Source organism: Haliotis asinina, chromosome 3 (genome assembly GCF_037392515.1).
Source record: "Haliotis asinina isolate JCU_RB_2024 chromosome 3, JCU_Hal_asi_v2, whole genome shotgun sequence".
NCBI lineage: Eukaryota > Metazoa > Mollusca > Gastropoda > Lepetellida > Haliotidae > Haliotis > Haliotis asinina.
In genome coordinates, this window is record NC_090282.1 from 76,955,512 (window position 1) to 76,980,538 (window position 25,027).

The 25,027-nt window shown below is 40.3% G+C and overlaps 1 protein-coding gene across 1 annotated transcript; it reads left to right on the top strand.

Moving 5' to 3' along the window:
- The first annotated feature begins 1,721 nt into the window (after positions 1-1,721).
- Positions 1,722-24,444, top strand: LOC137278487 (uncharacterized). The gene is made up of 17 exons (XM_067810842.1): positions 1,722-1,904; positions 2,603-2,660; positions 2,972-3,076; positions 3,333-4,583; positions 13,259-13,346; positions 13,505-13,614; positions 13,938-14,230; positions 14,776-14,863; positions 15,285-15,361; positions 16,258-16,294; positions 16,462-16,559; positions 16,939-17,064; positions 19,652-19,803; positions 20,255-20,390; positions 21,355-21,471; positions 22,198-22,314; positions 22,597-24,444. Exons 1-17 carry the CDS (start codon positions 1,860-1,862, stop codon positions 22,609-22,611), a joined length of 2,913 nt encoding a protein of 970 aa, XP_067666943.1. The 5' UTR covers positions 1,722-1,859; the 3' UTR covers positions 22,612-24,444.
- Positions 24,445-25,027: the final 583 nt, after the last annotated feature.

Here is a 25,027-nt window from a genome sequence, read left to right on the forward strand (position 1 = left end):
CACGCATATGTATGCAAGCAGTAATTGTGTGTATCCCACTACTCCCACCGTGAACCGACAAACAAAATGTCCAGTTGTGCATTTGTTATCCCAATAAATAGGTGGAGCAAAAATGTGACATTGTATTGCATTTCTACAGGCCAGGGTTTCCTTCACAAATATCACTACATGTCAGGTGAGCACTGACGTCTACACCCGAAAGTGAAAGTAGAAATGTTTCCTTGCGCTGCCAAGCTTGAATAGCGTTACCTTTAGAATATACGTCAGACTAAATGGAAAGGAAGGAGGAACAGACCCCCCTGTCCTAATTCCACCTACTCGGTGCTATTTCCCAAGCTATAATTACAAACCCACTACCAAGTGCATCTTGGCACGATCTGGACTGGTTCACCAAACATATCACACTGTGTTTTGATCAGGTGGCGGGTCGGGGGTTAGGCAAGGTGCTTACCTTTCTTTATCAATAGAGGTGATTTTACTAAGGTAACAAAGCATGTAACAAAGATGCGAAAACAAATCAGTTCATTTTACGCTGCAGAATCAAACTTAAGTATATCATCACCTATCTTAATGATTAAGCATCCCAGTTTCCACAAAGCGTTCGGAGCTCTGTGACATGTGTAAGCCTATCAGTTACGAGAGGTCTTCAGGTTAACGCTTTATGAATCGAGAACCTGACTGTTAATACTGACAGTATGAATTTACCGGAACAGTTACTATACTTCAATATTGTCATTGCGTCCGATTTAGGAAACTGTTGCCTGAAGAAATATTTTATCCCAAAGGTCAATTATATAGCAGCTGTGACGTTTCTGTATCTAGAGTCACTTGGATGACATCATTTACTAATGATAATCCCATTTGTTAATCCACGTTGTGTCATATATTGACAGTCTGCTTCCCGAAAGAGTTGTACAATTGATACTTCTCAGTATCATTGCTGTTGTTAAAATTAATGGCTCAATCCTTGTTCGATGACGTTTGGTATAAAATCCCGAGTCCAGGGCCTGATTGGAAGGACTGCACATGTAATTAGATTCCACCTACTGGCTCCCATTGTCACTTCTTACCGAGAACGCTACAACGAGAACCCATGTCACGTGGATGCCATTAGTTAATATAATCAGTAAATGCTTCAAAACCGACACCTTTGTTTGTTTTTATTTCATTAAAAAAATCCAATTTAGATTTTATAACAGTAACGTTATTTTTGGCATCGTTGTCAGAAACCGGAGGTCTTTCATTACCTGCTCTGATGGCCTCTGGTTGGAAGGATTGTACAAATAATCAGATTCCAGCAATGGGCTCTGATTATCACTTCCTATCTGAACTGAAGGTTATTTACACTCCGTCTGCGTTCTATGGCATTAGAGACACAAGTTTACAACATAATGTACAAATTAATTGCACGTATGAAACATAAAATGATCATGTTTATTCCTAATTGTTCCTAGAGTGTCAGAGTGAAAAAGCTGAGAACGCTACACCGTGAACACCATGTGTGTAGGAATAGTAATAACATTCAGCGTCACACGTGTCGGTAAGCTCGTTAAGTGGAGTCGTTTTATGTACAAACGAACTGGGTTCACGTTGTTCCATTGTAACCTGCTTTGTGATGCTTATCTCGATATATTTCAGTAAAATATGTCAAGTTTTACCCCGTTCATAGCTATAAATAGTTTGGAAAAACCCATTACATATCCGGGTACAGATGTGATTGTGTTTCCGATTCTGAGTGAACGGGGAAATGGAAATTATGATTCATTTTAACGGCTGTGGTGCAGTGTAGAGGGATACAGTATGTGACTAGGCTAACTTTATTACAGTGACAACGCCGTCCACCACAGAGGAAAGACTCCATGTTGCAGGATTATTCGTGGCTGAGGAATAGGAGAAATATGGAGGTAATTAAGAATCATGATATGTATATACTCTGCCTTAACTTGTTATGAATCGAGTCTATGTTTATACTGGACCAACTCACCAACGGAACCAGTGCTACATACAATGCATGACACAGGGGAGCGTTTCAGTGGCTTACACTGAGTGGTGCGTGGTGTGCTCCTTCTGCTTACTCATACTACCAAATGACGCCAACGACAGATTTGCTGGGAGAGTTTATTCAATCAATGTCCGTTCTTATGTTTTCATACCCCAAACTGTGAGGTAAGGACTGTTAGCATTCTGACACGTGTTCACATACACTGGAAAAAAAAGCTGTAAAGTATAATGTGAAATGCTACACAGTTGTAATGATTTGCTATTGTAAATTCGCACGTCTCATGCGTTTAAAGGATACAAGGGGATGAGAGAAAATGAAAATACTCCTTGCATATATAATTGTCACTTCCACAAAGCGATTTGATGTGTATTAAAATAGAAGTTGCTTGGAAGGGGGAGGGGGTGAAGAAGCTGTTTGCTGATATCTTAATCCTGATGTTTATTCCATTCCAAAATTCTAAACTGGTTATTAACTACGAACATGCACAGCTGTGTCAGGATGTATTTCAGAATGGGTGCATGTAAGTTTCTACAAATGTTTTTCATATGCAGTGATGTGATATTGTTTACAGTCAGGTAATTTGTACATTCCCAATTGCAGATACGTGCGATCTTTCACTGCTGGATTGTGATCATTGCAAGGCACAGAGCAGGGTCGGGTACGTCGTATTGAGTTATATAAGGGAAAATGCACCTTGGCAGTGTAAGGAATACAGTCAACATATGATTCATTTACACTGATATGGGAAATACCAATTGATTTTCGATCACATGTATGTGAAACCGAACATACAAAATTCAACCGATGTCTATTTGCCAACCATTCTGTATTGCAAACACAGCGATTGAGAAAGGGTAACAAAAGACAACCTGTCTTAGAGAAGATAATACTTAGTCACTGCGCATATATATACTTACACCACACTTTATTGGCATAAAACACTACATATTTAACGTTGCCTTTATCTAGAATCTTGTGTGGACAACTTAGGACATACCTGCAAGACGACTGATTGTTCACAACCGGGAATTCCTTTTCTATGTGCGAAGACTTGTAAGACTTGTACAGAAGAAGGTTTGTTTTTAATCACTACCATGTTACGTGTAATATCAGAACAGAAAAATCCATGTTGTTTTCAAATTATCCTAAGACGATGGTTTTCTTTTTAAATTCCGATATATCATTGCTATAGTTTGACAAGTGTTTAGATATACTTGATATTCCTTGAAATCAACCGAGAACAATACTTGATTAGTCTACGTAATCAATCAAAATGAATTGTCAACAGATTCTCCAGACACATTTCTCATTGTCCAGCTTGATTGTGCAGGTTGTGGAAGTGGCCACTACGAAACAGTTCAGGGAAGATGTGAATCCTGTGACAAGCCGCCACTGATATACACTGACTCCTACAACAGTTCATGTGTGTGTCCAGACGGCAAGTGGGGTCGTGACTGTAATGAAACCTGCAGTGTTGGATGCATATCTACATGTCACAGGTGGACTGGGGGATGCCATTCTACATGTAAACAGTGTCATTGGGGAAGTGATTGTAGTTTGACATATGACAATTGTATGTGTACTGAAACCGGTGTTTGCAAATGTAAAGAGGGATATCTAGGTAGTACCTGTGACATACGTTGCCCAGAGACATGTGTTAATGCAGAATGTAACGACACACGTGTATGTACAAGGGGATGTAACACTGGCTGGTATGGGTTACAATGTGATTCTCCATGTGATGGAAACTGTGAAAGTGGAACGTGCTTACGGAATACTGGATATTGTGACAAGGGATGTACTCCGGAATGGTATGGTGACAGATGTAACATGAGATGTTCAGGAAACTGTGCTTCAGAGTTGTGTGGAAGAACTGATGGGTCGTGTTCTCCCTGTAAGAATGGTTTCTCAGGTTATAATTGTAGCACACTTTGTCCATCTAACTGTGGCACAAGCTCTTGCATGCAAGGTAATGGTTCCTGTTACAACTGTACCACAGGCTACAGTGGATCTCACTGTAACACATCTTGCCCAGACAACTGTGCTACAGATTCCTGTGAACAATATGGAGCTTTCTGTGCAGGATGCAAACATGGATTCAGAGGTCTACATTGTAACACTCGGTGTCCAGACAAGTGTGAGAGATGTCACCAAAATGGGATCACATGTACCTCCTGCAATGTTAACTGGTACGGGGAAAGATGTGACAAATCTTGCGATACATGCCTAAATGGTACATGTGACATAACTACTGGATCGTGCCTACACGGATGTCAAGTTGGTGCCCATGGACTCCGGTGCCATCTCATCTGCAATGCAAACTGTTTAAAGACAAAATGTTTCCGTGACTCGGGAAACTGTACACACGGGTGCAAGGACGGCTGGTGGGGTTTCCAGTGTGATAGGAGGTGTCCAAAACATTGTGCCAGGTGTGACAGAGTTGATGCTGGATGTTTGGGATGCGAGGAGTACTACTACGGAGACAACTGCAGCAGCAGGTGCTCTCCCAGGTGCGGCAAGTGCGATAGAGCAGGACATTGTCTTACCTGTTCCGAAGGCTGGGAAGGAGGCGGTTGTAATGGTAGATATTATAGTAATTATGAATTTTAATGTCAATGATCATTACTAGAATCATTCACATTACATACATTGTGATTACACAATGCCATTTAGAAAGTGGTCAAATGTAACATGTCATATTTGGGATTACACTTTCTTAGTAACGTACAAATTCTAGTACTTTTTTGGTTGAGTCCCATCCGGGATTCGAACCCGCACCCTCAGGGTCAAGCATCTAATTGCCAGTACCTAAAAGTACTAGAATTTGTATTTTACTAAGAAGGTGTAATCCTAAATATGACATATGTCACATTGGACCACTTTCTAAATGGCATTATGTAATCATAACCTTTGGCCGTGGGAGCCGTGCCAATTTTCACTTATCAGATTGGTCCACAAAGTGAGTGAGTGAGTGACTTAATATTTAACGTCACATCGGCAATATTTCAGCCATATCGTGACGGGAACAAACCACTGAAAAGGAATATATGTGTGTTATAAAACCTGTCGACAAAGGACAGTAAAACAACTACAGTATCACAATTTGAATTAAAACTAGCTTGGAAAGTTAAAACTAATATCAATATTCAGACAATACAATATAAAAACAGGCTATAGATCGCCAGCAACAGAAGGTAGATCACCATACTAGGGACCATGGGGACTTACAGTACCTTTGCTACCTGCATGGACCCTAGTTGGATTTACACCATCCCTTCAGCCGCTGGCGAGTGTACAATATGCTAGCCAAAATTAAAACAACACGAATACTACGATTAAAAGCCTGGTAGATTTAAATTTACTATGAATGTTTTTGGACTTACGTACCCTCTCAGGAGGACAATAATTTTACAATACTTCAACCCCCTTTGAGGGTACAGCCACTAACAATTCTAGTTACGAATCCAAACTACCAATTATTAAAATACATCTTTTTACAGAAACATATTGCTCACAATTCAATCAAAAAATCAATTTCTTTTAAAAAACCAATAATTAAATGAAAACTAACGCTGGTAAAAAGATCCTTCATAGTTTTAACTGTAAAATACATATCCCTTGTGATGGAGAATTCGACACAGTCAAGCAGAATATGCTTGACCGTGACTCTCTCATCACAAGGGATACAAAACGGAGGATCCTCACCTTTTAACAGGTATGCATGGGTATATCTAGTGTGGCCAATACGACATCGTCGTAGTATGACCTCTTCAAATCTGGACTGACAACCCAAGTGGGTATAACCAATGTAAGGTTTTATCTCATGTAATTTATTTATACCAACTTGGGTGTCCCACTTCTTCTGCATCAGATCACGGATATAAGATCTAATGGTAGTTTTATAATCAGTGTAGGGAATAAGAAGTGGTGTCACAGATTTGTTGAGTGCTGCCTTGGCAGCAAGATCGGCCATTGCGTTACCAGAAATGCCTACATGGCTGGGTATCCAACAGAAGACGATGTCGTATTGGCCAGTAGCAAGATTATTATACAGTTCAATAATTTCAATTAAAAGTGGATGTTTACAAGAAAGATTTTTAATAGCCTGAAGGCAAGAGAGAGAGTCTGAATAGATTATATACTGTTTACGTTTCGGGTGTCTTTGAATATATTTAAGAGCTGTTAATATGGCGTTAGCTTCTGCTGTAAAAATAGAACTATTATCTGGTAATCTAGAAGATATTGTTCTGGATCCAATGACAGTGGCACAAGCCACTGCGCCACCGTCCTTGGATCCATCTGTAAATAAGGGTTTGTAATTGCTATATTGATGTTTTAATTGATGATATTCTTGTTTATATTGTAAGTCATTTGTTTCTGATTTTTTAAATGATGTTAAGGTTAGGTCAACTTGTGGCCTAACCAATTGCCAAGGAGGAGAAGAAAGAAGACGGGAAGGCGATATACTTTCCAGCTCAATGCCAGCAGAAGAAATAAATGGTTTAATTCTGTGCCCAAGAGGGGGGACAATAGACGACTTTTTGTTATACAAATCCTCATAAAGCGGATTGTACACACAGTTATAGGCAGGGTTAGATTCGTTAGAATATAATTTAGTAATGTATTGTAAAGACAATTTTATACGACGTTGAGTAAGAGATGGTTCATCGGCCTCAACGTAAAGACTATCAATAGGTGACGTTCTGAAAGACCCAAGACAAAGTCTTAGACCTTGATGGTGGACAGAATCAAGAAGTTTAAGGTTGCTTTTGCAGGCTCCACCATATACGATGGAGCCATAATCGAGTTTCGAACGGACCAGTGATCGATATAGGTGTAAGAGGGTAGCCTGATCCCCGCCCCACTTTGAGTTGGAAACAACTTTCAACAAGTCAAGAGCCTTCAGGCATTTAGTTTTAAGAGATTTAATATGAGGCAGAAATGTTAAGTGGGAGTCAAAGATTAGGCCCAAGAACTTGGCCTCCTTTACAACTTTGATGGGAGTGCCATCTAGAGATAGTTCAGGGTCCTTATGTGGCTTATATTTTCTGCAAAAATGTATACAATTAGTTTTGGATTTAGAAAATTTAAAGCCGTTTTCAAGACACCATTTATTTATTTTGTTTAAACACATTTGCAGTTGCCGTTCAATAGTATGCATATTTTTACCACGACAAGAAATATTAAAATCATCCACAAACAACGATCCATCAATTGAATCGTTTAAAACTTTTGATAAACTATTTATCTTGATGCTAAAAAGTGTGACAGACAGAATACTGCCTTGTGGAACACCCTGATCCTGATTGTAATGATCAGACAGGGTAGAACCCACTCGAACTTGAAACTGTCTGTCATTTAAAAAGTTGGCTATAAATTGAGGTAAACGACCTCGCAAGCCGAAGTCATGTAAGTCTCGTAAAATACCATATTTCCAGGTTGTGTCATATGCTTTTTCGAGATCAAAAAAGATAGACACAGCATGTTGTTTATTAATTAGTGCGTTTTTAACAAATGATTCTAAACGCACTAAGTGATCGACAGTACTTCTGTTTTTGCGGAAACCACACTGTATATCAGTTATAAGGTTATTTGTTTCCAAGTACCAAACAAGTCGATTATTTATCATGCGTTCCATGGTCTTGCAAACACAGCTAGTTAGTGAAATAGGTCGATAATTGGATGGATCCGTATGATCACGTCCAGGTTTAGGTATTGGTACTACTATGGCGTCACGCCATGACGGAGGAAAGTTACCCGATGTCCAAATATCATCAAAAATATTGAGAAGAGTTTCTAGGCAGGATTCTGGTAAGTGCTTCAGGAGTTGATAATGTATGTTATCAGCTCCAGTAGCAGTGTCATGAGCTTGATCAAGAGCAGTATGGAGTTCATGAATAGAAAAAGTTTCATTATAATCTTCCCCATTATCAGAATTGAAATTAATAGTTTTCTTTTCTTCTTGTTTTTGATATTGCTGGAATTTTGGTACATAATTGGAAGAGGAAGAGTGTTTAGCAAGGGTTTCACCTAGTTTATTAGCAATATCTGATTTATCAGTAAGCAATTGATCTCCATGCCTAAGATGATGGACAGTAGATTTAGTACCTTTACCTTTAATTTTCTGGACCATGTTCCATACCTTGGACATTGGTGTCCGAGAATTTATTTTAGATACATAATTTTGCCAAGATTGGCGTTTATTCTGTTTAAAGGTACGCCGTGCTTTAGCATTTAAAATTTTAAATCTATTTAAATTATGCACCATAGGGTGGCGACGGAAATAATGTTCTGCTTTTTTTTCTTGCCTTTCTAGCTTGTTTGCATTCATCGTTGAACCATGGTTTTCGAATATGTGGAACTGCAGAAGACTTTGGGATACACTCATCAGCAATGTCAATGAGTACATCTGAAAAACATTTAATAGCATCAGGAGCAGTAATAAAACGTTCGGGATTAAGTTTGCCAGTACAGAGAGATTCATATAGAGCCCAGTTGGCCGTTTTAAAATTCCATCGTGATGATGGAGGTACATCAGAGGGGCTCACAGGTTTTAGTATTGTAGGGAAATGGTCGCTCCCACACAAGTCATCGTGAACCGACCATTCAAATTCATTTAAGAGATTAGAGTCAGTAACTGATAAATCAAGAGCTGAATATGTCCCTGTGCCAGGATGTAAATATGTATGTGATCCGTCATTGTAAATGCAGAGATCATTATTTGAAAGAAAATCCTCAAGTAATTTACCTTTGGTGTTCGTAGTAGGACCACCCCAGAGTGGGTTATGGCCATTGAAATCGCCCATGATTATACAGGGTTTAGGAAGTTCATTGTAAAGAGCTTGTAGATCAGTTAACTGGACAGTGTATGAAGGTGGAATATACAATGAACAAAGCGTAAATGCAACTTGTAATGTAAGTCGCACAGCTACAGCTTGGAGATTTGTTTTAAGCGCTATTGAACTATGTATAACATTTTGCCGTACCAAGATTGATGATCCTCCACTTGCCCTATCACCGGGAGGTGAAAAATAATGGTATGCATTGAAATGACGGAGGTCGAGAGTATCAGTGTGTTTTAAATATGTTTCCTGTAGACACATTGCTGACGGTGTAAAATCCTGGATTAAAAGCTGCAATTCATTAAAATTAGTCCTTAGTCCTCTGCAATTCCACTGAATAATATTATTCTGATAACCTATCTTTTGGGGGGATTTATTGGGGATCTACCCCGCACCTTTTTGGTCGGCGACAGGCTGTGTGCCCTAGAGCGGACGTTTTCAGACACGTCCATGTCTTCGAGTGATCCATATTTGTTGTAAATTTGAATTTTATTCTCTGAACCTTTTGGGGCTCTGCCACTTAGCTTTTTCAAAGAATCAGGCTTCTTAGTTTTTGTTTTACTGGGTTGAGACCTTGTTGATGACTGAGAAGATATGTTATGATCAGGGGATGTTGCTGATTGAATCTGAGATGTACCAGGAAGTGATTCTGCAGTTTGAGTAGATATGGCAGGTGACAAAGGTTGAGGGGAATCCGTGTTCACCCAAGTCAAGTTTGTCTGACAGCTTGCAGATAATTTCATAATTGTGGATGTTGCGTCTGGGTTTGGTCTGGCAACGGAAGCATAGCTTTCCGTTTGTACTGAGCTCTGGACCAATTTCTTTGCATCTGCAAAACTGATGTTCTGTGTAAACTTTATTCTGTTAATGGCCATTTGTTGTTTCCACACAGGACATTCTTTAGAGAAAGATGGGTGATCCCCTGCGCAGTTTGTGCACTTTTTAACATGGCTGTCACAATCTTCTGTTGTGTGTGTTTTTTCACTACAATGAGCACACACAACAGACAATGTGCACGTATTTACACCATGGCCGAATTTTTGGCACTTGAAGCACCTCAGCGGATTCGGAATGTATGTATCAACATTGAGATTACAGTACCCTGCCTTAAGTGACTTTGGAGCAGTAGGCGATGAGAAGGAAAACAGATATGTGTTTATGTTTTTACGGGTTGAGAAACGTTTGACATATAGTACACCCTGATCTCTCATCTCGGAAACGATATCTAGGTCAGACATGTCTGCAAGCAATCGATCACGATCTCGCACTATTCCCTTACTGGTGTTGAGTGTTTTGTGGGCCGTGACAGTAACCGGAGTACCAACAAAAGTGTCAATATTCAAAAGGTTGGTTGATTGTTGTTTTCTGGCACACTCAATCAACAGCGCACCAGAACGTAATCGTCGAATGTTCTTTACTTCGCCAGCAATGCCTTGGATACCTTTAGACACAGCAAACGGGTTCAGCTTCAAAGGTGTGTTATCTTTGGTCTCAATGACAAGGAAACGTGGCCAATAATCAATTTGTTTGGACGGTCTGAGGTCGTCAACGGGATCATTTTCGAGAGGACGTTTGCTCTTCTTAGTGGGGGTTTCGTAAGCCATGGTTAGTTATGTAGATTTCATCATCCGAGCTCCCCACCCACCACGGAGTATCACAAGGACGATGCTAAAGCAAGCGGGCCTCCAGTTTGCAGCACCAAGGATACCCGGATGATATACTCCAGTAGAAGAATTAGAAATAATTAGTCTACCAGATTGGCCCATGAGCCATCGCCTTCTGGCATAAGACTCTAGGCAAAGTTCAAAGCAACATAATTCAACATCAAACATGTTTTAGATATTAGAGCCAAGACCAAAATCAATCAAAATCAGTTCCAAATCATACTTGTGCAATGATAAATAAATTTATAATCTATGCACAGGGCTTGGCATGACCAGCCGATTGGTTGAACCGGGCCCATTCAACCTCCCGTCTAGGTGAAGTAAGGGTCGAAGGGGTGTGTTGAGCAAAGGGAACGCGGTCACAGGCCCCCAGTGCCCTCAACCCCCAGACTCCCGTCCTCCACCGACACAGGGCCGCAACCCACGGCAAACGGGTTGGTGGACCAAATATGCCCCCGGATCCACACGGGGGGTTGGCGAGCACTTAGCGTTACCCAGCACCCACCACGAGGAGGTGGCTCGCCACGGGTGCCAGGTCCACAAAGTAGACAGTCTAGACTACCAGTCAGTATTTGTGGAAGTCGCGGTGGCTGAGCGGGTTAGGCGGCTGACTTTGTGTGCTGGCGATTATGTACCTGACTATAAGGGTTCGAGTCCAGAATGGCACTTATCCAAAAAAGTACTAGTGTTTGTACTTTACTAAGAACGTGTAATTCCAATTACACCACGACTGCTTTGTTCTTGGGTGTAGTATAACCAACCAAAATATTGGTTATACTACGGGGACTATTTTCTTCTGTTCGTCTGCTTCTTAAAGAGACACGGACAAGCAAAAGTTCAAATTAACCTTTATTTCGGAAATTACAAATATGCAACCTTGACACTGACCGTAAATTCCAAAGACTCCGCGTCACGTGTGGTCGTCGCCCTCGCACAGTCTTGATGACCCGTTTACTTCCATTGCTCAGAATGTTGCTCACCATCTCATCCTGTTGCTCGTCAACACTTTTATACTCCCCGATTGTATTGATTCTGTGCGATCAACTGCTCATCCACACCGTTGTCTAGAAAATGTACGTTATCAACTACATATTACCAGAAATATTGAAAGAATTAATTTCAACTTTATTTTGTATCTTTTCGTTACAAATCCAATAAATACTGTTGAAAATACTAGAACGAATTTCTCGCTACGCTTAAAATAAGGGGATTACGGTGAGGGTGGTGGTGGTTGCTAGGGGCTCAGCAAATTTGTACATCAAAATATTCAAGATGAAACTTCCGCTAATATAGTGGTGGTGTCGTCGCTTTTGAAGATATCCTGCATAATGGTCGCTCACACAATATACATGCTTCTGTATAAAATCCACAACCTCCCCACTAGCCATAAATGTATGAACGGTCCCTACGCCTATTGTAGTACGGATAAATGTTCCCGATAATTGTTGTCCATTATTATCAACATATTTGACATATTTACCTGGACATGCATGTTACGGGCTTGAATGCATCGTCATCTTCACAGTCGGAAGAAGCGACAACATCGTCGCCATCTGATGAAAATGCCAACGTGGTCGACTGCACACGAGCCACACGACTAATGTTGATGCTGACGCACGTGATAATTGTGCACGGGCGATAGGTTCGGCACGTGACTACATATCTGTGCCGTATTACCCCTGGTGTGCCACCATGCAAAACACGAAACAGCAAAAACTAATTCCCACACTGGCACTTAGATTCTACCTTAAGTCAAAACAAATTCAGAGGACATATTGTCATATGTTTAATATAGGAACTACGGTTCATTTAACACCCGCGCAAGCATTGTGACAAAAATGAGTACGTGTTAATATTAGCAACTTTTATTGCTATTTTTCACCTTCACTGGGAGTTCTTTCTTCATTGTCGTAGTGTAAGTAAGTTATACGACTCGTATCTGCAGCTCAATCCACGAACTGGTTGGTTATACTACGAGCCGCGAAGCGGCGAGTAGTATAACCAACCAGTTCGTGGATTAAACTGCACATACGAGTCGTATAACCTATACTTACGGCATATGTTATAGTACATCCATCATTGTGAAACAAACGTTTTTTAGAACAATATTTTATAGATAACAACTCCTTTAATTGCGTGAGAGCGACGTTTCGGTACAAATTTTTGTGCCGTTGTCAAGCAGCAGTGATAGGCGTGAAGTAGAGGAAATGTATATCATAATCAAAGAAAACATAAGTGACAAAGAAAACAACATGATTGCCATGACTGGTGAAGCAGTAAGCTGAAGAAGCCAGTGAGTACACCAAGGGTACTGAATGGAAGCCAGAGATGTACAAATAAAGGAGTTACAATGAAGGATGAGATGTTTATACACTAGTTTGGGCTTGGTGGAGGAGTGCTGCAGAAGCGGATGGAATGAAGCAGTCTTGATCAGGGATGACTTGTGTTTGAAGTGAATGGCGTCGATGAATTTGCATTTAGTGAAATCCATTTCATGTATGACTCCTGCTTGACAATAGTGCAAGAATCTGTATGGACATGTCGCACTCACTCAATTAGAGAAGTTGTTCTCCATAAAATATTGTTCTAATTTGTACGTCTCTACCTCAAAAATGCCACCCAAACTAATGGGTTTTTCATACTATGGAAGCATTGTACATGCGTTTAATTATGTATTAGGTTTTTATCGCAAAGTGTTATCAGATGTTAACAGATACATATACCGATGTTTATTGGATCTTTGTTATCAGTATCAACTCGGATGCAGATGCTCTGGATTGTCATTCCTTGTCTTCTGATTGGGATTCTTTTCATACTGGCATTCTTTGTATTGAGACGGTAAGTTGCCCAATGATATCATTTCTGAGGAAGATATCACCATGGTGATATTTGATACTTCTCCATTGCGCTTTTAAAGTTCTTGGAATACAACACGATGTATGAAGTGTTTGTAAGTGCAGTTTTTTCATTCTGTGTATTATTGTCTTTGGTTCCAGAAGCAATATGAAAGGTCCGGGCAAACTGAGAGGTCGATGCTACCGTTATCTTTCAAAGAAATCAACCATATTAACTTCAGACAACCCAGCATTTGAAAACAGTCCGAAGGGTAACCAACTGACGTATACTTGTTCTAATCCGTATAAAGAGTTAACAGTTAAATCCTATAGGTGTCTTGCGCTACATCACAGAGCTCACTAAACACTTATGGCGCGAAAGAGACGAGACGGTCTTTATTAATTCTACAAGTACAATCTTCTGCATATCACACATTATCAGTGATTCATTTATAACATATTTATAATGATCCTAGCTGCTTTTTCCTTTACATATCCCGTTTCTGAAAATGGTCAAGACTGTGTGCTATTTTTGTTCTGACATCGTGTGTTTAGACTACACAAATACACCTGAAACTTCTATTTCATCGTTCAGGATGCCACAGATCTGTTGTTGCGGTCACAAATGATGTACAGTCCCTCATGGATGACATGGAAGAACAAAGTGTCTCTTCTGGCACCAGTGTAAAGGGCGGAAAGGGGACAGAGGTTTTTCGTTCGCCCACGTCCAGTAACTCATCAAAGTCTGATGTTTCGTCGCCTGGAACACACTGTCCAGCTGACTCGTCTTATCCTGTTTGTACATGGAAAACGGAGGTTCCAGTTCAGAACCTCAGCTCCTTTGTTGCTAAGATGAAAATCGACGATGGTTTAACCAAACAGTTTTTTGTGAGTATTTGACAAAGTGAATAAAGAATAAATGAACAAAGGCGTTCAACTGGCTGATTAGCAATACTTTTGTCAACATCCCTGAAACCTTTTCAGACAGAGTGTATCGCATAACACACGTTTCTTTAATTGGTGATGTGATGGTTCTAATTCGTAGCTCCTGGACCGCCACGGTGGTCTAGTGGTTAGAGCGTCCGCTTGGGCCGCAGAGGGTCACGGGTTCTATCCCCGGCCGCATCATACCAAAAGACGTTCAAATATGATACGTGTTGGTCCCTGCCTGGAGGTCGGCTTTAATGGGTACCAACAGGGACTGGTCGGCTGGGAGTCAGTATGTTGTGTCATAGTTGGGTATTCATGCGGCATGGTATCTCAGTGAGCTAGCACTAAAAACCAGCTTAAGTCTGGGCCAGTACAAGCAGCCACACACACATATGCATGAACGTCGTTATGAGCGAAATAATCTTAAGTTGAACCCACTTTCACCTCACCTCGCAGCTCCCGTGTGTTTGTATGTACACGCTTACCATCAACTGTGTTTCCAGTATCTTCCGTTTGGTAAACTTGGCTCATGTGACGAAGCTGGAATGCCAGGAAATGCTTTCAAGAACAGATACCGAAACATACTACCATGTAAGTATGATAACACAGCTTTTATGTAAGAGGATCGATCATTTCAAAAGTACAATCGTAGAATATGTTGAATTGTACCTGAAAATAATATTTATTTTCTATTGTGAATTGTTTGTTGTCGAAAGTGTAATGAAATGAGAATTTTATACATTTCCTTGTTTGTTTTCTGTCATCCAAATCCCCGCTCAAGTTGACTGAATCTGTATCATGCAGTTACCAAAATAACCCAATCTAGACCAGACGTGAGTGATTGATATAATGAACATCTACTAACCGAGTTCGATCAGGTTACGACCAGTACGTGTTGCTGAAGCCGTACCACGAGTGTCCCACGGGTAAAAATAAAATTTTAATGTCTCACATTTTGAAGGAATCGATATGTTTTACGATATATGTAAATTCCTTTCCATTTTTGTTTCAGACGACCACTCTCGAGTCAAACTGGAGTTTGTCCACAACATTCCTGGTTCCGACTACATCAACGCTAACTACATACACGTAAGTATACAAATATAGATCACAGCATTATGTGGCTGTCATTTCACGTCAAGTATTCTATATCTGAGTATTTAACGAACAAGCCTGATTTTATATCTTTTTATGATTTCTATTATTTGGTGCTATTACACAGCTCATTGATTACTTTGAAGTAAGTCTTGTGTCCTTGCAAATATATTCCATCACATAACTTCACTTTCGGTGTATAACATCTTAAAGTTTAATCAGATCTTGTAAAGTTTTGGAGACATTCAATTTAAGAGGATGTCATGTTCTAAAGTAAAGATTCCCTGTTTGATTTGCATTTTACAAGTTGGTAAGTAATAAAAAAGTAAGATTCTTAATGGATAACAACTTCTTATACCGCGTGGATTCTTATATCGTCTAACCCTTGTTTGACAACGGTATAAGAGTCCATACCTTTGTTATCCACAAAGAATCTGACTTTCTTAACAGAGTTATGCCAGTTGGATTATCCAATAATCTTCCCTTTAGTTTCACATGCAAAATCTGACCAAAAAGGATACGATGTTATTCGGGAATAGGTAAATCCTAACTAAAAATACAATTGACTTGTAGCTCATATATGAACTGATTTACAGAAAAAGAACCCGACAAACCATTGGATTGGATTCGTACGATAGCAAAACTTGATCTCTAGCTGACTAGTTTCATGTTTATGACCTGGTTCCGAATGTGTTTTCGCTCCGTATTCAAGTTTACGTCCAGCATCATGGCCAGTTTTCCTATCAATTCATTAGTGATGAATTTGATACTTTTTGAGAATTTTCCTATGTTTAGCCAAGCCTACAACGTGTGCGTTAACTGGGCCTATTGATAATTTTACACCATTGCAACATAATCGGGTACTTATAACACGATCCCGTTATTTTCAGGGATACGGCCGGGCGAGGGCATTTGTAGCTACGCAAGGTAACCGTGGGTGCTAATTATTTCCCTACTTTCGATTACGTTTCCTTTCCCAAACGTTTCTGCTTATCTAATTGAATCTATGAACATTTCGTGACCAGTTGCGATTTTATGAGCAAAGTCACATAAAACTGGTTTCGTGTACCTGACCAGTGCATGCATACTTTCAGGTCCATACGGTGACGTCATGTGGGATTTCTGGAGAATGATATGGGAGCTAGAGACGAGTAAAATAGTTATGCTAACAAACTTTGTTGAAAATGGAAAGGTAAGATACTAAACAACATAATGCAAACAACAATGTCTAAGTAACATTCTGTAGTAATCATAATGTTTGAGGCATCGAACAGATTTAGTCTGTGTTTATGAACATTACATTTGCGCATGTCGGTCTATACTTGCAACATGATAACGCTGAGGGTTTAGAGAACAGCCATTGTCCGGCCGATGTTTCCATTGGGCTTAAAACGGAAAATAGCGTTATGAAGATCAGTAACACATGCAACTGGTGGAAATACACCCCTTTTTCAGTCAAAATATCGCATTGTATATTTCGGTGTGTAAACAATGAAATCTTGCATATTTAAACTTAGTACCTGCATTATTTAGTCGTCCGTTGATACGAGCACTCATCTGTGTTTTTCTAGGCTAAGTGTGAGAAATACTGGCCCGACTTCGGCCACTCAGGCACCAGCTACGACGATGTCCACGTCCAGTGTGTGGCCGAGGAGGAGCTGATGGACTACACAGTCAGGACCTTCTCTGTACACAGGGTAAGGATGAACTACACAGTCAGGACCTTCTCTGTACACAGGGTAAGGATGAACTACACAGGCAGGACGTTCTTTGTACACAGGGTATGGATAGACTACACAGTGAGGACATTCTCTGTACACAGGGTAAGGGTAAACTACACAGTCAGGACGTTCTTTGTACACAGGGTAAGGATGAACTACACAGACAGGACGTTCTTTGTACACAGGGTATGGATAGACTACACAGTGAGGACGTTCTCTGTACACGGGGTAAGGATGAACTACAAAGTCAGGACGTTTTCTGTACACGGGGTAAGGATAAACTACACAATCACGACTCACGGGGTCTCTTATCTGTCATAGTGGGTCCTATGCTATCAGCAGTGAGCTGTAATTTGAGGCTGGATATAAGTGATGACGTTCTCGGCACATAGGGTAGTATTTTTTAATTGCAAATATACTATCCCCAAAAGGAAACGCACAGGCGATCGATTTGTACTTTTAAATATCTATTAATTACCTATTATGTTCAAACAATCGTCAAAATATGCAACAAAAGTCTTGATAACATGATTGTACACAATCGCACAAGCAAAACGTCAATTTTACCTGAAAATGATGATTTTGATGAGATTTCCCACAATGATCAGACAAGCATCGCCCCAATGCAACAGAAACCACCTTACAGTTGAAATTGTGCGAAGAAAAGAGCATCCACCATCTGACAATAAAAATCCAGATAGCTTTGAGAAATTGGCAATCGTTTTGAAGGTGTTTCAAGGTCAAATCACGACGTCACGCCAAGACTCTGCGACACGGAACATCGCCATGCATTGAAAGAATGCATGCTGGAGATTACCAATCTTCTGTTGCCAGGCGTCTGAATGTTAGTCTGAGCAAGATATCATGGCTTGCAGCTTGTTGCAACCAAACAGATATATCAAATGACCGTCCCCGTAAGGCAGACCTCGAGTTACCACTGCAGCTCAAGATCGGAACATATAGATGCTACAGTTGCGTGATCTTACTGCCACGGGTGAAAGCAAAGCAGTCAGGGTGCCTGGACTTCAGAGGATATCCGGTCAAACTGTATGGAACAGGCTGAAAGAGATTGGTCTGATCGATGAGAGCCAGGAAACCCGACGTTGGTGTCGTGCTATGTCGTTTGAAAAAACGCCTTTTTCGCAACAGATTTTTCGTCCATGCGTTTCTTTCTTTCTTTTTCTTTTCTTGCTTTTTTTTGACAATTATAATATGATGTAAAAATCATTGTTGTACTTGGAGAGGTGCGTTTGAACTCATTTGTGTGGGGGCTGAAAATACGCTGTAGAGGCTTCGTTTCATTGGTTGTGAAGAATTCTTCCTAGGTTCGAATTCCATTACGCCATGAATATGATCTGCTTTCTTGTCAGAACCAAATCCTTGTCCTCTTTTAAAGATTTGGCAAGGTTATGTTCCTTGAAAAGTTGTTTAAGAATGTCCTTGGATCTCATGTGTGTAAATCGAGTCCCGACCTGACTATAGTGTGCACACATATAAATAATCGTCTGTAAACGTTAAATTTTGTCATTACTTTGGTCTTTCCTAAGCTGACAGTCCATGTTATAAGTCGATATCTTTGAAGGCCATTTCGAAATGTAATGCATGAGAAAAACAAGTTTTATGGATATCAACTTCACAATAAAGAAGTTGACATCAGTAAACCATGCTTTTCTCGTGCTATACGTTATATAAAACAGAGGCATACTATTCAACGCAATGCTATAATTAGTTGTCCCACTCAAATCATAAGAAACAGTTTCTGTGAGGAATATGTACTACAGATCATTGTACAAATCTGGTATCTCAAAATAGATCATTTATCCCACCACAAACATTGTAGGCAATTTCGTTTTTGTTATCAAACAATTCATACACAACAACGGGGCGCTGAGCAGGAAGGTTATCCTGACCCGTGACATTGACTTGACAAGCATGCTAAGTGTTTCCTTTTCCTTGACACACATCTGTACAGCCCTGCTGCTTTGGACGCGTGTTTGCACATGATTATCTTTGATTGCGCCCGTTCCTTTGCCACAGTACCTCAAATAAAATGTTGCAATGTTTTGGGACATTTTTTCCATATGTTGTACACTTACTTATCGCTAAGGTAGGTACCCGTGAAGATCCGGGTTAGAATATTGATCTACATTAACCCATACCTGTCGTAAGAGGCGACTAACGGGGGTTCAGGCTAGCTGACTTGGTTAACATGTCATCGGTTCCGAATAGCACATATCGATGCTCATGCAGTTGGTCACTGGATTGTCTGGTCCAGACTCGGTTACTTAGACCGCTGCCATATGGCTGGAATACTGCTGAGTGCGGCGTAAATCTACACTCACTCACTCATTCAACAAGGTTGGACTTTCCTAACTGAAAAGCTGTCCAAAGGGACCAAACTCAATAACACGCTTAGCATTTCTACTGCGAGTGATGACATGAATAAGGCAAACTCTATGTGTGACATAACCTGGACATGTGTTTCGTTTCCTTGCTCGGATATTCCCGTAAAACCCCGTTTGTTTGGCCTCATGTTTCGGACATCTAACGCTACGGTTCACAGGATGAAGACCCTATCAGAACCGTGAAGCATTACCACTTCACAGCGTGGCCAGACAAAGGTGTACCAGAAAATGTCGGGACGTTGGTGGACTTCCACAGAATGGTCAAGAACGCACCGTCAAAAAGTAAAGGCCCAGCGGTTGTCCATTGCAGGTATGCGTCATACTTGTAGTGCATTGATCTGAAATATGTTCACGTAGACCGTCTACAATGAAACCCTGTTACTGCAGGCACCCAATTGTAGACAACTGTTAGTGGAAATTGGGAGTAGATAGTCAGGGCTGATGACGGATTTTCTTTCCTACTGATTTATCATTATCGATATTCACCTGAGACACAGTATAATGACTCCTTTCTGACAATTTTATGCTTCGTTTCCTTAATAACGAGGTACCAGACATCAAGTACTGTCTCTTCTTTTCGTCTCTTGATGTGATACCTGGGGGAAAGACAGCAAGGAAGTTTCGTTATCAGTTCAAATGGGTATTGCTCTGTACACATGTACTGCAAAACCGTTAAACTTTTACAAGAACACTTGTGAAATGTACTAGTATATTTCATGCAGGCAATATCTGCAGTTCAAAATCGTTGATGTTGTTTTCAGTGCTGGTATAGGCCGAACTGGGACCTGGATCGCACTGGACTATCTGATTGCCCAAGCCAACGCGGAAGGTGTGGTGGATGTCTTTGAGTGCATCGTCAGGCTCCGGCACCAGCGTATGGATCTAATACAGACTGAGGTGAGGTGTTCCTCCATCCAGATATGAATCAGCAAAGTTCGCAGAGAGTAATTTCATGGATGGTTGCTTTTTGTATCTTGGATTCAGAATGTTTCGCCCTTGCGATGAACGGTACCCAGTAGGATGGGAAATGGGATAGCCTTGTGAGTGATAGTCTGCTCGCCTTACAACAGCTATGGGTGTATATTCCCCTGAGAGCTCAGAGGTGAAATGAATGTGTCCTGATCCTTTTACTTGAATAATCATGGTACATGTTGAAATGAAAATATCCAGAGAGAAGGTCGGGGTGACCCTGACAGAGTGAGTCTGGTTTGGCGTAAGCACAGCCTTTTGCATTGCCCAGAATGTCCAAATTATACACTTTCAGTGTCAGTCGGAGAGATTGGAAGGTACATAACCGAGGTCTGCATATTTACTGTGTTTTTGCCGAATCAGATCAACCATATTTGTCTCCCTTTAAAAAAGTGCAGAAGGGGCAGAAAATCCAATGACTCACACTGTTTCATTTATTTTATCAAACACGACATGGTCGGGTTTAATGGAATGGATATCTGTGAGAGAATGACTCTTTTAAAGAACGTTTTAACTGACATTTCCATAACATGGCGCCCACTACTTATTTGGGCCACATAATATGCTTGACCTCTGATACAAGGATCGGAACAACGCCACCATGTCGTGTCTTAGTCATCATATCTGATAGATAAACGGAAGAGCTCATTGCTTGGCTTGATTCTTTGAATATCTGTAGTGTGTCCTATATGTGGGCACTTTGGAATTCTTATCTATCCAATCTTACTATGTATGTATAGGCCTGACCTTCAAAAACTACTCCCCCTATTAAACTGACAGATCCTCTGTCCTTTACCTTGCGACGTTTTAGATGATTATATTTATTTTATTGCTGTTTATTTTATGTCTAAGCTTTGAACAGAATTGTAAACTTTAGGAACTTTAATCACAGGCGCAGTACGTATTTCTGCACGATGCTCTGATAGAGGCGCTCGCGTCCCGTGATAAGAAGACGTTGGCGTGTCAGGATACAGACGAGGCGGCCAACGATATCTACGCAGTCGTACAGGTGATTGTCGTTGTACGGTGTGCATTCCACTTGAAAGTACTGCTGCGCTGTGAAGGGAAATGGATTTTCATTCTATAATCACGCTGTAGCAAGGCACCACTCTCCGGCAAAGGCGCCTCTTATACTAGTCATATGACAAATGCAGTCATCTGGTTTGTCCTGCAATTGTGTATTTAGATTAAAAGTGGTATTCTTTTCATATATATAGGAATTGTCAATTACGCGATTCCTACAATGCCTATATCAAGAATACCATCAAATAATGATGATACCCGGTGTTCTTAAAGAAGGGCGCACTCTTTTAATTTGTTGGGAGTTCCTACATTTAAAAGAACTAAACTATCTTGTTATAGACTCTACCCGTTTTAAGACAGAGAGTTTTTCATGGATGTCAGCTTCTTTAAAACGAGCAACACAATGGCTTATTATGAGGACATCCATACAATTGTCTGTCTTGTGTGCATCACTTCTAAATGTTATTTAATGACTTCTTCTTGTCTTAGCTGTTTAATAGGAACCTCTTGCAGCTACGTTCCAGATCAAATATTTTTTGTACTGTAGCATCAATATTTAGAACGATATAATTGCGATATGTATACTGTATAGCAAAACTAACGCATTATTCATGTTTATGTCTTCTGCTTAAACAATGGACAAAGAGCCAGAGACAATGTTGCGTTTCTTTTGCTGATCAGTATATATTTAGCAGATCGTGTCTTCTTCCAGAAACGGAAACGGAATGTAATTTTGGAACAGGAAAACGACAAGTACAGGCGGCGCACTCAGTTACCTCTGCCAGAGATTCCCCAACACGCGGCTGAGAGACTCCAACACCCACCACAGGTAGGGCCAGGACGGTGTAACGCGGAACGAGTAAAAAGGTCATTAAAAAAATACTTCAGTTATCTGTTAAATCATAGGTTTGTTCCGCAAACACTAAAATGCCTCTAATTACATGTAATCAGGGACAAACAAAATGCAACGATATCGTTCACTACGTATACTAGCAGTATCCAAATGATTATTTCAATAAAGATTAAGCTGGATTATCGTCACGTTGATTCATGTCTAGGAAACGTGTGATCAAACATGAATTTGTGTATTTGTATGTTGCGTTTCTTGCAGGACAGGTGTAGCTGAGAGCCACTTGAGGGCTGCTGACATTCCTGCAGAGGACATTTTGTTTGATTGCATGTTTGCGTGACACATATTACGGTTCACTGGATTATGTCTGTATATTATGTCCGGGGGCGCAGCTACCATTATGCAGGAAGCCCGGGCTTACACATGATGGTTGCTAGAAAGTCCTCAATTCTATTTAATACCTCAGAAAAAAAGCAAAAATGGCTTGCCTCATGTCTGTATATTGAGTAAGTGATTAGTGAAAAGGTTTCCAGCAATATTCCAGCAAAAGCAACTGGTTTTAGATATACATGTAGAAATTAAACCAAAGGCTTAGTTAGACCAGCAGATGATTTAACCAGGCTCCTTCATCTCCGTATCCATGATGTGTCTGGTCAAGGAAGCACATGTGTAAGGATGAAATACAAGTTTATTATGTTAATGTTAAATATTCATGTTAGTGTCATCGTTATTCTACATGACACACTACGAATGTGTTAACAGCTCTGTACTTTGGACGGGGGTAGCACTCTAATAAATCAACATAAATAAAGAGTGAGACATATACCTATATTCACAATGCATCGTACTAACCACAGCGTTCTGATACCTGCTCAAACTCATACTTTCATTTATGAAGTGTTTAGTCAGTAATATGCTATACGTAATCTGTGAGAGCTGCTTACTCGTATCTAATCCGTGAATCCGCGAGACCACAGAGAAATGTACAATTTTCACGAAGGTTGTTTCACATACATAATACCTTACGATATGAGCATGTTTCCCTAGATTTTGAGCATACTTGTGCATGAAGGTTTTCAACTGATTTGTGATAATCTAAATACCTCTACATTGCATGGAGTTATGGTGGAATCTATAACGCTATGCTCATAAGTATTATAGTCTCACTCTTTGTGTGTAGGTGTCTGTTTGTGTCTTTCTGTATGCGCGCGCGCATGTGCGTGTGTGTGTGTTTTTTGCGATTGAAGAAATGCAGTTATATTAGTCGTGTTGTTGACAGTTTTGATCAGGAGAGAAAATGTGCCACGGATAGTTTCCGCCCCAAGAGAAGTTTGTCATTTTCATATCTAGATCTGTCAACTGTGACCAGTATCAACTGACTCGTTCTAATCTGCATACATGTATGGGGAATGTGGCCCTGCAAATATTTCCTTGTTGGACGGCTGTGAAACTTGACAAACCCGTGTGTCACGGTCACTGGGCCAAGTCATCCTGACCTTGTCAGTAATGTAACACCGTTATATATGTCCAAGACCTGGACGTTAAGGTCTACCTGTAAATAAGGACTGTTTATATGTGCCGGTGTGTCTATGTAGATATTTAATGTTAATACTGGTGTCAAAGCAATTGAGATGAACAAGTTAAGTATCTGTGTTTACACTGTAAATATATCTTATCTCTACAAGATTCGCGTATTTTGTATAACATTGTATCTTTGTAAATAAGAATCCAATCATTCTGTTTAATCGCCACTGCATGAAACCTTCATTTGGAAAACAACTTCTCTATATGTAATCTTTATCACTACGTTTCAGAATGGTCCTTCATTGGTCACTCATGAAGGCGCAAGAGTTAGCTCCAGCACGTCGTGATAAAGAATAAAACGTCGTTGTAATGTATTCGTGTGACGTAATGTTCATACATGTGAACGCCAGGAATAAGGAGGTCAGTAATCAACGGTATCCAGATAATATCGTTCCGAAGTTTCTGTTCATGGACCAGATTAGATTCAGTCGAGCTTCGCGTTCACTGTATTTAACCTCTAACAATGTATTATCATGTACTTGCTATCTATTCAATAAATAAAGATACACGATTGATAGCAACATGTTCCAGCTTTTCCTTCTTATTTGGCATTTTAAATTTATTTGAGATTTTACCATAATTACCAGGACACCATGAGTAATTTTGTGCAAGTCAAGTGCCCTCGTGACCATGCAGCCGACAATGTGAAACACTGGTTCAGTGATGAATACTGAGCATGACGTTTGATGTCGCCATGGCACATTCATATTCATACTTTGTTCACGAGACAGGCGCTGAAGGTTTATTTGCTCTTGCTGTTTGACTGACATACAACAATGTTTGTTTCGCATGATGAAAGGCGATTACAATGATCACTGAAATAAGTTTTATCTCTCATTACAATTTGTTATTCAGGTCATGCGATAAACGTAGACATATAAAATACACGTAGGACAGGGAAGATTCACCGCAATAGATACTGTCTTGTTTGGCAAATCGGGTGAATGGTTGGAGCCTCCGGTTGGGTAGGGGATGCTTACCCTGTTCGCGAACACCCGGTGTCAGCCCTGATTTTCTATGGGGTATTCATAATATATCATTACATTTCATCTCGTGGTCTGACAAAGTTGATATGTTTACTCGTGAGCATATCAACTTTGACCACGAA

What these genes read in the sequence shown, in the direction of transcription:
- LOC137278487 (XM_067810842.1), top strand. Translation starts at nt 1,860, where the DNA reads ATGTTGCAGGATTATTCGTGGCTGAGGAATAGGAGAAATATGGAG. An exon ending in TCAACGCTAACTACATACAC is followed by an intron (nt 15,362 to 16,257) that starts GTAAGTATACAA and finishes CGTTATTTTCAG; the next exon opens with GGATACGGCCGGGCGAGGGC. An exon ending in ACTTTGTTGAAAATGGAAAG is followed by an intron (nt 16,560 to 16,938) that starts GTAAGATACTAA and finishes GTGTTTTTCTAG; the next exon opens with GCTAAGTGTGAGAAATACTG.